The sequence below is a fragment of the Bos taurus genome, chromosome 4 (genome assembly GCF_002263795.3).
Source record: "Bos taurus isolate L1 Dominette 01449 registration number 42190680 breed Hereford chromosome 4, ARS-UCD2.0, whole genome shotgun sequence".
Classification (NCBI taxonomy): domain Eukaryota; kingdom Metazoa; phylum Chordata; class Mammalia; order Artiodactyla; family Bovidae; genus Bos; species Bos taurus.
The window spans coordinates 51887462-51901683 of record NC_037331.1 but is presented as its reverse complement, the minus strand read 5'-3'; the positions used below and the strand labels follow the sequence as shown (position 1 = coordinate 51901683).

The 14222-nt window shown below is 42.4% G+C and overlaps 1 protein-coding gene across 4 annotated transcripts in view; it reads left to right on the top strand.

Annotated features, from left to right (window-relative positions):
* Positions 1-287: 287 nt before the first annotated feature.
* CAV1 (caveolin 1) overlaps positions 288-14222 on the top strand; it is a 35646-nt gene continuing 21711 nt past the window's right edge. The window contains 2 exon segments of one of the 4 annotated variants that reach the window (NM_174004.3): positions 288-379; positions 1827-1991. In NM_174004.3, coding sequence (NP_776429.1) covers positions 350-379; positions 1827-1991 — 195 coding nt within the window. In that variant the 5' untranslated portion in view covers positions 288-349. 4 annotated transcript variants of the gene reach the window in all.

The following is a 14222-nucleotide window of genomic DNA, read 5'->3' as shown; positions in this document are numbered from 1 at the left end:
ATGTTGCCCCAGGTTTAAAATATCTGCCCAAGGAGCCCAGCGCGAGTGAAACGCTTTCTCGTTGCTCTTGACTCCCTGCGGGCTCTCCCCGCCCTCTGCTGCCATAACCTTGGGGATGTGCCTAGACCCGGCTCAGCGCACATCCCGGCCAACCGCGAGCAGAACAAACCCTTGGCGGAGAGCCAGGAGGCTCCCTCCCAGCCACCGCCCCCCCACCCGGCCGCCTCACCCTCAGCGCCTTTTTTTTTTTTTTTTTTCTCCCATACAATACAAGATCTTCCTTCCTCAGTTCCCTTAAATCACAGCCCAGGGAAATCTACCCAGAGTCTTCAACCAGCCACGAGCCAGAATGTCGGGGGGCAAATACGTAGACTCAGAGGTACGCCTGGGTGGGTGCGCTCCGGAACGCGGCGCACAAGGAGTGCTGCTTCTGCTATCTCCACTCTAAATATTCTGACTGCTTTGCTTGCCCCAGCCCTCTCTCTACGTTGGAGCACTCCTCTGGCTCTCGCATTGCTGAGGAATGGGCTTGGGCGGGGAGGTGAAGAGGAGGCAGGAATGTTTGTTTCATGTTTTCCTATTAGGAAGGGGGCCAAGGGAGCCTAGGGGCCTAGGTCGCGGAAAGAGGGGGTCGTTGGGGTCCTGAAGTTGGTTTGGTCGGACTACTGAGTGCGCGTTTCTGAATGGCTTAGGGGTACTGCTTTATTGAGAGACCCCCAAGGTCCGGCCCCTGTCTGCTGGAGAGTGGAGAGCTAGAGTGCAGGGTGGGAACTCATTCACTTGCAGTCTTGGGGACAGTCCCCCACGACTCCCCACCAGGCGCCTCAACCAGCTGGCCGAGGAGGCGGCGCGCGTCATGTTTGCACTTTCCAAAGCTCTTGGGCCACCTCTAGAACTCTTCCTGCATCTCGGCGCCTGGCAGGGGTGCTTGGATAAAGCACCCTCCTCCTAACTACCACTCCCCCCACCCCCCACCTTCCTACCACCTCCCGGCGCTCGGGCTCCGCCTGGGTGTGGAAACCTAGTTTTCCCAAACGCAGCCGCCGCCGTTCAGCAACCGGCCAGGGGTCTGGGAGTGACCTAAGGGTGGGTCTGAGGAATTGTGCAGGTGGAATATCGTTCTAGACAGTATAGGGGGTCTGACACTTGGCTCGATCCAAAGATAGGGGATGCTGGCTAGTGTGCACCGGGGGAGGGGGGTGTACGGGGAGCTGTGCAGGGACAGAAACGGCAGAGGGAGGGTGGAGGACGCGGGCAGGTGCAAAGGATACTTGGCCAGAAAGGAACGAAAATGGGAACACTGCGTGGGTCCGGGGTTGGGGGTGGTTCATCGTGGATCTTAAGGATGAAGTTAGAAGGAATTACGGAGAGAAGGGAAATAGGGACCAGGGACTGGAGCAGGTGAAGAGCTGGGGAGAGGGTGGCCTGGCGGAGAGAGGGGCTGGATAAAAGTCGGAAGTCGGATCCCCTCTCCTGTGGGGGTCTCCGCGGGAATCAGCCTGTTGGGAGTGAGTTGGGCTGGGGCCGGGCGGACCGCGCTGCGGGGTTTGCCCTGACCCCTGGCGGTGGCGGGCGAGGGAGGCAGGAGCTCCCAGCCTGGTACCGAGGGGTGTGGTGTCCTCTCCCCGATCCTCTTAAAAAGCTTGCGGCGCCAAGGAGTTTACTGTGCGCCGAGCCACCGCTTCGAAATCGGTTAGTTCGATTTTGAGCCTTGAGGTTTGCCTCGCTGCCAAGGCTAACTTTTCTGATTGCGGATTTTTCTTTTTTGAAATTTCCTTCCCACCGCCGGTGCCACCCTCTCCCTCCGGGCCGTCCGCCCTCTGCAGGGACATCTCTACACTGTTCCCATCCGGGAACAGGGCAACATCTACAAGCCCAACAACAAGGCTATGGCAGAGGAAATGAACGAGAAGCAAGTGTACGACGCGCACACCAAGGAGATAGATCTGGTCAACCGCGACCCCAAGCATCTCAACGACGACGTGGTCAAGGTAAGGTGAGGCGGCCAGCAAGGAAGGGATGTGCCCCGAGGAGACGCTGACAGGGCCAGGACAGTCTGTCTGGCTAGTAGCCTGTGTTTCTTTCCCTGTCTTTGCCACACACTCACCATTTTCTGGGGCTTGATGTGCGGGAACCGCGGTCGTCAGAAATGTCACATCTCCCCTACCCGCTCCTGCCAGTTAGTTCAGCTGGAATTTGGCTAACTTGAGTTTTGTGGGAGTTCATATAACTGCACCCTTCTCCTGGCATATGAACCTCCAGGTCTCAGTAACAGAGAGCCCCGCACCCTTTGAGAGCGGGAGGTGTTTGCTCTGCAGGTCATCCTCTCTCCGACTTCAGGTTGAAAGTCTAAGTGAAGCGTGGTGCTCCACTGCATATAGAATTAATAAGCAGTGAGATGGTTTTGTAAGGTATTATGCCAAAGGTAGCAACCGGAGTACTAAGGGGGCAGGTTCCCCCAGTTAAAATTAAGATAACCTGAAATAATTTTCTTAAAAATATGGATGGAAATGCTCCTGACTAAAGATGAAATATGTTTGTGTGCATATATATATGCATAATAGAATCGAATATTTAATATTTATAAGAAGGGTATTGGAAAAAACATGGTGTTTGTTGTACACAGCTAAGCATATTTACACAACTAAAAATAATATGTGCCTTTTGATTTCTCCTATAGACCTCTAGTTAGTTGTGGAGAGTTGCTTCTTGAGCTTATGGGACATTCAGGTTGGAGTTCCTTTTTATATTTCCAGGATGTGCTTGGTGAGATTAAAAACAGATTAATTGAATGGGTATTGGCTAAACTTAGACCTGACTGGGTGGTCAGTTTTTAATTACCATTGTGTTATTCAACTTTGACCCTTTTAGTAAATCTTATCAGAGGAATTTGTTGCTTGAACCCATCTTGATTGGGAAATCATAGTCCTGAGCCATCCTTGGCAGAGGGTTTTCTTTTAAGAAAAGGGAAGGTCAAGGGAATTCCTGGCCCTTGACCAGATTAAAGTGTGAAGACCCCTGGGGCAGCCAATGGGGTGGATGACCAGTTTCCACCTACTCAGCATCCTATCCAGGATGGGAGGAGCCTTAGTTCAGAGACTGTTCACATTTATGAATAATATATTTCAAAAAGGGGAACAATTTAATCTGTAACTGGAAGGAAAATGGAACAGTCAGAATTGAGTCTCTTGGCTTGTTGGTGGAGGAAAAAGGAAAATTGGAGCCTTAGCAGACTTTTCTACTAGCCAGATTATGGAATACTTAAAAGCAGCAGCAACAACAAAAGTAGCTTATAAACTGGAAATTAGAATTGCTAAAAACTATTTATTAAAAACATTACCTTAAAGGAGCAAAGGGCATTTTGCTTGTTTCCCTTCTCATGTAGCTTTGAACAAGAAGGAAAAGTGTCAGGAAAAGAGGCAGATTTCAGAAAGGCCTAGCTTCATCTCAGCCTCCCTGTTGTTCCCCTGCAGTGGAGAGGGATTCCTGGAGCAAGAGAACCTCCCAGGATGAGTCAGAGAGGCCAGTAGTGTGGATGTGGGTCTCTACACATAGCATGACTAAGTTGAGAAAGAAAGGCCCCACTGGGAAAAGAGACTTCAACACAGATGGAAAAAAGGCATAACAGGCTTAGTGGAAATAGCAGTTTACAAAATAGCATTTCAAAGAGCAAGTGTGGGGATCTTCATATTAAATAAATTAAAAGGAGGAGATAGAACAAGCTTCTGATGGCCTAGAGAAAACAAATCCTACCCACTTTCTCATAGAACTATGAGCAAAACAAGACAATCAGAAAAATCGACTTTGAGAAGAATTTCGTAGGACCACTTACTTAGAGGTCTTGCTTAAAAGGCCTTTTGAGAATGCCCTGCAAAGAAAGGGCATTTAAATGCAATTTAAAATACAGTTCTTCAGTCACACTAGCTACATCTTGGGTTCTCAACACTTAAGGTTAGTAGCTACCATATTGGATAGCACAGATATAGAATATTTCCACCTTCATGGAAATTACTATTGGACAGTAATTTCAATTACTTCTCTTTAAAAATGTCCCCATACCGAAGTTAGAAACTTGTAGGTGGAGAATAAATGAAACATAGATGTAAGTGTAAGGAGCAGCCCCGTGTGTCTCCACAGTATCCTTTAGTCTCATAAAACAGCTATTTAGGGTGGAGAAGAAAACTCAAAAGCTAGAGGTGCCATGAATTTATATTCAAGAAGGTGGAGTATTATTACCTATTCCACTGGTGATAATAACATAAGTTAGACTACAATTTAGTTCCAATAAAACTGGTTTCTTCTTTCACTAAAGGTTTGTTGTAAGATGTCTGTATAGGTATTTATCCAAAAAAAAGTCAGTGATAGATTATTTTAAAAATTTCCTCTAATTAAAATAGTCATACCTCCAGACCCTCCATTCTCCATCTGAGATTTCTATCTTCTTCATTCATATGTTTACTGTGTACTATTTTGATTTTCTAATAAAGAAAATGGCTTCAGATTTATTACTCTGGTATCACAATAGCCATTGATCAATTTATTAAATTCCTAACATATGCTAGAATAGACACTGAGCTATGTTCTACAAGGGTAATTCCTAAAATAAGCCCTAGAAATCACAAAGATTAGAAGTGATGAAGATGAGATGCATATAGATTAAAAATACACACACACACAGACACACACACACACACATACACGATCACAACAGTAAGTCACTGCCAAATATTAACTAATTGGTCCTTTTTTTTTTTTTAACTTTGACTGCCAGGAAACATATAACTAGATTTTAAGTTTCACTAATCCATGTTACTTATTCTCTCACATATGGTTTTGAATTTTCACTTTTTCAACTGGCATGTTGTTTTATGTGCCCTCTATTATAATGCTTCTCATCATTATTTTGGAAACAAACCAAATATATACTATAATAAGAGCTCCCCAGGTGGTTCAGTGGTAAAGAACCTGCCTGCCAATGCAGGAGACAGAGACTTGGGTTCAATACCTGGGTCGGGAAGATCCCCTGGAGGAGGGCATGGCAACCCACTCCAATCTGCTTGCCGGGAGAATCCCCTGGACAGAGGAGCCTGGCAGGCTATAGTCCACGGGGTCGCTAAGAGTCGGACACAACTGAAGCGACTTAGCATGCACTCAGATACTATAATAAATTAAAAGAAAATAGTATTTAGCATTGCATAATGAAAAGTTTATTCAAAACTGAATCATATCAATTATCTTGATCTTAGTAATAATTCTGCAATATGCATGTATATCAAGTCATCATGTTGTACACTTTAAATATTATATTTGTCCATTATCCCTCAGTAAAGTTTATTTTATTTTATTTTAAAGTTTTTTTTAAAAGTTTCTTAAAAAGTGAATGGAACTGATATTGTTAGGGAGACCCTACTTGGATAGGGCAATAAGGTGAGAGAAGGATATACTATAGAAAGTTTAATGGAGAAGGGCATGAAGGAGATACAATCTGAGTTGGGTCATAATGGATAGATGGAGTTCAAATAGGTGAGAAAATTACAGGAGAACATTCTTAATGAAAAAGCATGGAGATGGGAATGTCCCACCCAGGACATAAGTCTAGGAGGTTTAGTAGCCCATTTTGACTGACATTAGAGTTCATGTGGCATAGTCACAGGTCATAAAGAGGAAAACACTGAGTGTGGCCAGATGATAGAGCCCTAAGTCCAGTATTCCTGATAAGTTTGAACTGTATTATGTCAGCAGTGGGAAGCCAAGAAAACTTCAAGCTTGGGATGACATGATGAAGGTGGGGCTTATTGGAAGATGACTGGTGGAGGTACAAGATGTAATAAAGAGGTAGCCAGTCTGGATGAGGAGCAGTTATGATGTAACTGCATCAGGGTCCAGACATGAAATGAGAAGAACAGGATGTGGTGGCATTGGAATAAAACCACATAAGCACAAAAAGACAGAATTTTAGAAATAGAAGAGAATGTAATGGTCATCAAGTTAACCTCCAATTCCTTTTTTTTTTTTAACATTAAGAGAAATCTAAGGGTTAAGAAAGGTTAAATTTTTATACACATGTTCACATGGTTACTGTACAAAAACAGATATTTTCACATATCATAAGGGATGAATAGATAAGATTATGTGATTATTGTCCTTAAAGGAGAATTCTGAGCCTAGCTCTGAGACAAATCAAGACATCTTAGAGAAGATATTTTTGAAAATAAAGATAATGCATTTATAACTTTCTTTTCTAAAATTTTAAAGTAATATTATTAAATATACACAGATACAAAGTTTTCTTTAGCAATCAAGGAAAAAACATACAAATGGTAATCAGACCAGTTTTGGTTTCAAAATAACAGCCTAAAGCCACCATGATCCCTTTCAACTATAAAGCATTCTAGAGCCATTAGTGATTAATATCAACATAACCAATTTTAAATTTTATGTTTGCTTACTATACTTATAATCAGAGCACAAGATTTAAAAGATCAGACTGACCCAAAGCACTCAGCACCATGTTAATAGTCTCTTCTGTTGGAACTGGTATTGGTTTTGTTTATTTGTTTGTTCAGGAGATAGGCGCACAAGATGGTTATTAATATTCTGCCACATGTAAGATCATGCAGGGCATTCAGAATCCCCAGTTTGTAAAAGAGCACTGTGGTCATGTTTGGTGGGAAATTATTCTCACATCACTGAGCAAATAACGATATTAAAATGGGAGACATTATTCATTCTTAACCATCTGAAATATTTTCAAGGTTAGTCAACAATGATATACATTTTAAATGCTTGTTAAAAGAAAGTGTTATTTTTTTTCTTTCTCTACCTCATAATTTCAGTCAAAAATTATTGAAGCATTAGCTCAACTTTGGTTCAAACTGAATAAACTTTCATATTATTTATTAAAATTTAAGAAAAAATACACCAAATATTCTTGAATTATTAAAAAGTTCATGATGCGGAGTTTTCTTCCAATTAATAGCAGTGTTGGCTACATTTTAAAGTGGCTTGAAGTAAGAACAGCTGCAAGAGTAAGCAGCATCTGGAAAGTTCAGTAATTTATAAAACCACCTGCTTATGCATCCTGCCCACTCAGGTTCATAAAATAGCACTTTCATATTCCACATGAAACTGCTTTTTAGTTTGCCCTACTTTTAAGCATAAGTTATCATTCTCTATGATGAAATGTTTAGAGTGAGCTGGTCCCACAATGAACAGGGCTGTGTGCCCTGAACCATGGGGTCCTGGGCTCTTTCATGATTCTCCTAGCCAAATTTGCAGTGGGAAAAGGGTAGGGCTGCTCTTTTCATACGAAGATGATTTAGACCAAGAAATACACTCTCTTCTTCCACTTTTTGGACCCCATATATATATGGGGCCCTAGAGAAAAAGATTTGCATACTATACTTCTGTTAAAAGAAGTTTTTATTTTTTTAAAAAAGCCTTTATCAAAAGCTTAACCATCAGCCTCTAGAAATATGCTTAACCATAGGTGCTCAGTGGCACCTTGACAGTAGAAAGAGTATTGTGTCAGGAAAACACATTTTTGAGACTTTGATAACTTTATTTTTTAAAACTTGAAAGTAATGATTCTTAAATATATTAGACACAAAATTCTGTTTCTTTAAAAATCAAGAAAAGGCATGCAGACAATAATCAGGTCAGTTTTGGTTTTAACCTAAGGACCAAATGCTTTTGTGGTCTCTATTAACTGGAAAGTGTCTAATCCCATTAGTGTGGGACTGAACACCAAGGAAGAGGGAAAGTTATGTCAGGACAACGGGTTTCTCAGCCTCAGCAGTCCCCAAGAGTGGAACTTAGAAACAAAGAACAAACTTGTTTGAAAGCTAGTAAACCCCAGCCCTAAAAATACTTTAGCAAAGCTATTTTATGTATCTATGCTTCAGTTTCTTTAAACATAAAGCAAAGAATGAGAGTCATTCTCATATAATAGCATTCCTCCCTCAAACCCATTTATCTTTCAATAAATGACTATTATATACCTACTATTTTGCACTGCACATGACTGTTGGAACAAAAGTAGACAGGAGCACAGCCCACAGAGTTTTTGACTATCTCCTTTGCCTCTCTTCACACAGTTTCCTTTGAAAACTTTTGCTGAAATTCCTTTATCAAATTCTACTGTCTGTTAGATATGCAGATGACACCACCCTTATGGCAGAAAGTGAAGAGGAACTAAAAAGCCTCTTGATGAAAGTGAAAGAGGAGAGTGAAAAAGTTGGCTTAAAGTTCAACATTCAGAAAACTAAGATCATGGCATCTGGTCCCATCAGTTCATGGGAAATAGTTGGGGAAACAGTGGAAACAGTGTCAGACTTTATTTTGGGGGGCTCCAAAATCACTACAGATGGTGACTGCAGCCATGAAATTAAAAGACGCTTACTCCTTGGAAGGAAAGTTATGACCAACCCAGATAGCATATTCAAAAGCAGAGACATTACTTTGCCAACAAAGGTGCGTCTAGTCAAGGCTATGGTTTTTCCTGTGGTCATGTATGGATGTGAGAGTTGGACTGTGAAGAAAGCTGAGCGCCGGAGAATTGATGCTTTTGAACTGTGGTGTTGGAGAAGACTCTTGAGAGTCCCTTGTACTGCAAGGAGATCCAACCAGTCCATTCTAAAGGAGATCAGCCCTGGGTGTTCTTTGGAAGGACTGATGCTAAAGCTGAAACTCCAATACTTTGGCCACCTCATGCGAAGAGTTGACTCACTGGAAAAGACTGTGATGCTGGGAGGGATTGGGGGCAGGAGGAGAAGGGGATGACATAGGATGAGATTGCTGGATGGCATCAACTAACTCGATGGACATGAGTTTGGGTGAACTCCAGGAGTTGGTGATGGACAGGGAGGCCTGGTGTGCTGTGATTCATGGAGTCGCAAAGAGTCGGACATGATTGAGCAACTGAACTGAACTGAACTGTCTATTAAGATCTTAAACCTTCAGGACTGTCTTTTTAAAATGCCTCAGTAAATAAGACTAGCGGAAATAAGGAGCATATATTTTTTAAAACAATTTGCCCTTGTTTTGGTCCTATAAAAATAGTAACTAACTTATTATAGAAAATATTTCAGTTCTCTAATATTCTCTATTCCCATATTAGTGCTGAACCTTTAATCTTTCTATTGAAAATTTAAAATTTCCAACCTTTTAAAAACCTCATTGCCTCTTTGCAAACCCAAGAGGGCTTTTATATTCACCAGGCATCAGAGTCATCATAGGAGTTTTTAAAAATACAGATACCTGGACCCACTACAGAGCTACTAAATTAGGCATATATAGGAATGAGGCGCCTAAACTAGGGGGTCTTGGATCCCTAGATTGTGAAGTCAAGTTTAGAAATGATTGTACCCAAGGTCAGCTTAAAGATATACACCTGGATGTTACTATCCTAAGAGAACAGTCACACTGTGTAGTCTAGATGTTCTCCCTGCCAGAATACTTGAAGGTTGCGTGCATGCGTGCTAAGTAGCTCAGTTGTGCCTGACTCTTTGCGACCCCTGCGAGGCTCCTCTGTCCATTGGATTCTCCAGGCAAGAATACTGGAGTGGGTTGCCATGCCCTCCTCCAGGGGATTGATTCTCAGCCCCTGGTCTCTTATGTCTCCTGCACTGGCAGGTGGGTTTTTTACCTCTAGTGCCACCTGGAAGCCCCACGTGAAGGTTAGGCCGGTTTAAACCAGGGAGTTTTGAAACACCATAGACAGTTCCCAAATCAGCCTTGCTCAATGGTCCTTCATCCCTTGAGGCCACTTGGGCTTACAACCAGCTGCAAGCTTAGAGCCTCAGGATGACCTAGGGTTGGGGTAGCCATATGTTCTAGGTTGTCCCACGCCCCTGAGTACTATGAACAGTGCCCTTTTCATGCTTAGAAGTGTCCCAGTTTGGAAGAAAAAGTATATCCTCTTGAATGAATTGGCAATGACCTGTAACTGATTCCTATACCTGGAATTCACCAGAAGTCCTTGCTTACATTATTTTTTTTAGCAAGTGGGCAAAATTTCCACATTCTAGGAATGTCATGCTTTTTGTTCCTCTCCAGTCGCCAGTGTCACTTTCTCTTATCCTTCACTGGGCCATCAAGCTGCACTCTAATTTGGATGACATGCTCTTAAGTATCAATCTACTCTACCCTCAGACCTTAAGTTTCTTTCCCTGCAACACAGGGTTAATGAAACCAACATCCTTCCAATACATATTTTGTCAGGTACTCAATCAAAGAGTAGCAGCAGCAGCATCAATCAAAGATTAAAATGTTTAAAATAGTTTTGATTTTTTTTATTCAGTCCAGGAAACATAAAATGGCGTGCTTTCATATGAGCCATTGTTTAGCGTGGGGGAAGTGCTTTTAATTTTGTCCTAAAGGAAATCTGCATGATCCATGTACTGTGCAACTACCAAGGGAATTTAATTGGTAGAACAGATTTACACCTGCACATAATACATATTTCCTGCCTCTCCTATGTTGATGTTTTAGAAATAAAATACATTTTGTTTTCTTTACTGAGCCTTGAGAAGACGTCTCTTGTCAGTCATTATTTCATAGCAAGGGAAGTACATGTTCCTAAACAACTGAGCTTCCCCTTAGTCATTGTTAGCTATTTAGGTAATGAAGAGCAAGTCATTTTTAATTTTTATAAGACTTAAGTGTTGATAGTGTATGTAGGTGCTTAATATATTATAGCAATTTAAAAGTGAAATTTTTAAAAGTGCATTCAGTATATAAACCTTTCTTGAGCCCAGCAAGGGCATTATAATACAAATAGACATTGATATATTCTATATAAAAAGATAAACTACATCCAGATACTGCACTAGGTCATCTCACTGATGTAGGCATCAAACACAATTTCTCATTTATAGTGAAGAACTAAAAAAGATGCTGACTTCTGAACCCAAGTAGTGAGAAACTAGGAAACTGGGAGGGAAAGAAATAAAGATAAAGAAAGGACAACAAGGCCCCTTCTCCCTGCCCTGCCACTCACTCTCTGCTGGACTAGGTTTTACATATGCCAACTCCAGGACCCACCACATCCATTGCTTTGCATAGTGCTGGCTTATCTAATGATATGATCAGGTCTAGGCACTGACTATTAATTCTCAGCCCCTGCCCCCAAGGGGTTTAGAGGTTATCAGGAAAGTACACGTGCAAAGAAATAGTGTGGTCACCGTAACCTGGGGATGGCCTATAGCTGGGCACAAAGCAGAGAGTTCGCAACAGTCTCTAAAGCCGAACACCAGGCACACATGACAGGAAATGGATGCCACCAGAGGGAGCAGCAGGAGCAAAGGTATGGAGGCCTGGGGGCACCTAGCATGTTTTGGGCACCAGTGGCAGGTCAGTGTAGCCAGAGCAAGGGATCCAAGCTGGAGCCAGATCAGCAAGGCCTTCTGTGCCCAGCCAGAGCATTTGTCCCTTTGCAGTCTACAGCAACCCACACAGGTGTTTTTAGGCCAGGAAGTGACCTGATGAGATAAGACTTCTGTTAATAGAAAGGAATTTGAATAGAATAGAAATTAACTTCTGTTAATAGAAAGTTGCACTGGGCAAACCAAGGGGTGCCAGATGTACAGGTGATAGTGAAATAGGCATGGAGAGCTTTCTCCAGTACTTTGTATAAGCTAGCTTGCTGGCAAACATTATTTTACTTACTCTTCCAATGGCCCTTTGAGGAGGTAGTATTATTTTCAGTTATATTCACCTGGTAGATAAGCAAATTCAGGTCTAACCATTTGCTCAGGATTTCATAGGTAGGAAATGGTACACTCAGAATTTGAACCCAGACCTCAGGACCAGGGTTCTCAATCACGTGCTCCAGTGCCTCTCTGTAATAGATCACGATCTAAGCAGACAATGGTGTCTCCATAGCAAGGAAAGGAAAGACATGACCGTGTTCTCATAGCGGCTGAGCAGCATTCGGCAGGGGGGATTCCAGACATGGTCTATTTGTGAAGTGACAGGTCTACAGTTCTAAGGCCAAACTTTAGATCCTGGTAGGTGAGTTGGGGGAAGAGGAGAAAGGACTAATGTAAAGACCAAGATAAAACCTCACGGTGGGTGAGCAAGCTCCCAACAAGGCAGCAAAGGTCAAATCCCAAAGACAGATGAGGGGTACAAAATAGGGATGTGTCCCAGTGATTAGAAATGGAATACACGTTTGGGATGAGACAAGCTGCTAGCTTGTGTTGAATTACCTGAACCTTTAAAGCACCCTGACTGCCCAGGTTGGCCATAGCTCCTGGGCTGTAGGGGTAGGTGTGAGTAAATGAAGCAGGTCCTGACATGCACTTTGCATTTAACAGCTTCATTTAAGGTTCTCAGTTTGTCTGCTCAGATATTCATGCCATTACAGGAATACATTGTAAAAATAGGAAACAGTTGAGAAAACCCCTAGTTTTATGCTGGTGGGAGAAATGCCTATTTAATCCTAAAAGAAGTTTCTCTGAGACTTCCTCCCTATAATTACGTAATTGTTCTCAAAAACAAATACCAGAAGTAAGGAACAGACTTAATAGTGCATTTTACAAGGCACCATTAATCTCTCAGAAAAACAATTAAAATGTTCTGTCAATCATAGCTTACTGTTTGCCTTTTCTATATTATTAGCAATAATATATAGCTGGAAATGGGCATACCAAGACGTGTTCAGGAAATGGAACTGCATTCATTGGATTTCATTGACAGTTATTTTGGATGGTCAACAGATCCCTATTTCTCACTTGTTCTTAGTGTCAGGCTTCTTGCTAATATGTAGGGAGAAATTGTCTAAAACAGTTAACAACCACCAGTTCACCAAAACATTTTGGGTAAACCTTTCTCTTATTCTAGCTATAAAGGTAGGAATGAGAGACATTCTCAGATAAAGTGCTCCCCAGAAAGCCCATTCAGCAAATGTTTAGGAAGCACTTACTCTGCAGCATGCATGGAGCCTGCCATGCATCCTGGTACACCAGAACCTGCCTGACAGAACCACAGCCACCTGCTAAGCCTCACCTCAGATGTCTGGGCCTCTGTCAGCCCTCCCTGACGGCCCTCATCAGAACTGATCGTCTCTTCCCTTGGCTCCCAGCACACTGTGGTTTTTTGTCTATTTTAGCATGTATCACAGCCCTCTAAGCATTCTGCTTCCCTATCCTCATGGCTCTCTCCCCACTTCTCTTCCCACATCATGTGTGAGTCCTTCAGAACAGAATAGTGGTTCCCTGTGGTCTCAGGACTGTGGCTGCCTGGTGCTTACCCAGGGCCCCGACTGAGTCTGCTATCAGAAAACGGATGCCGAACTGAATCTGCTGAAAAGAATCTGAAATTTCTTTTTTAACTGACTGTTTTACGTGAGTGAAAAGACAGTAGGGTTATGTCACTGGCTTCCTTTGTTCCTTTTCTCTGTGGTGGCCACATTTAAAGCCTTACAAGGAAAAACATTTCCAAATAATTAAGAAATAAATCTAAAAACATTCATTCTATCTCAGGTAAAGAGAAAACTCGTTCTAACATGTATATATATTTATTATTAAAAATTCTTTTTAATCCTCAGTTTGAAGAGGACACAAATATGCCTCTCCTGAGCCTTCCTATAAGCAGCTAAGACACCTGGACAATTTCCCAGGGCCTGCAGGATAAGGCGAATCTCCTAAATAGATGGCAGGCAGAGCAGGCAGATTCCCAGAATGCCAAGAGATACCACTGCTACAGCTTGGCACTGTCTCCTACGGCCAGAAGTATGAAGGCTGAGAGTTGGGTCTTAGGCCATGTGAGAACTCCCCTGCCAAGAGAGGGGTAGGAGGACTTCCTGTCAACTCTCCATATACCTCTGGGCAATTGCAGGGGTCAACATCAGAGGAATGACTAGGTCAGGAGAGAGCCCTGAAGAAAAATCCAAAACCTGAAGAAAAAAACAAAGCTTAAAGAAGACAACAGCTTTGAAAATCCGAAGCCTCATCTTCCTGCTCTTTCATTTTATTACTTCTATATATTAATTATACAGAGCTCTGAGATTTTACTAGCTGGGAGGTGGTGACTGTTAATCTACCATTTCAACAGCATAGAAGTTTCTTTGTACCTCATAGGTGGTCTCTCAGAGATTTCAGATCTCTTCTCAGGACCAAAACAGAACAAAACAAAACAAAATAAGCAAAACACTTCAATATTTCTAGGAGTCAGACATCATTTGTTTCATTATTGCTATCTGGGCCAAGTGAATGTTAGCT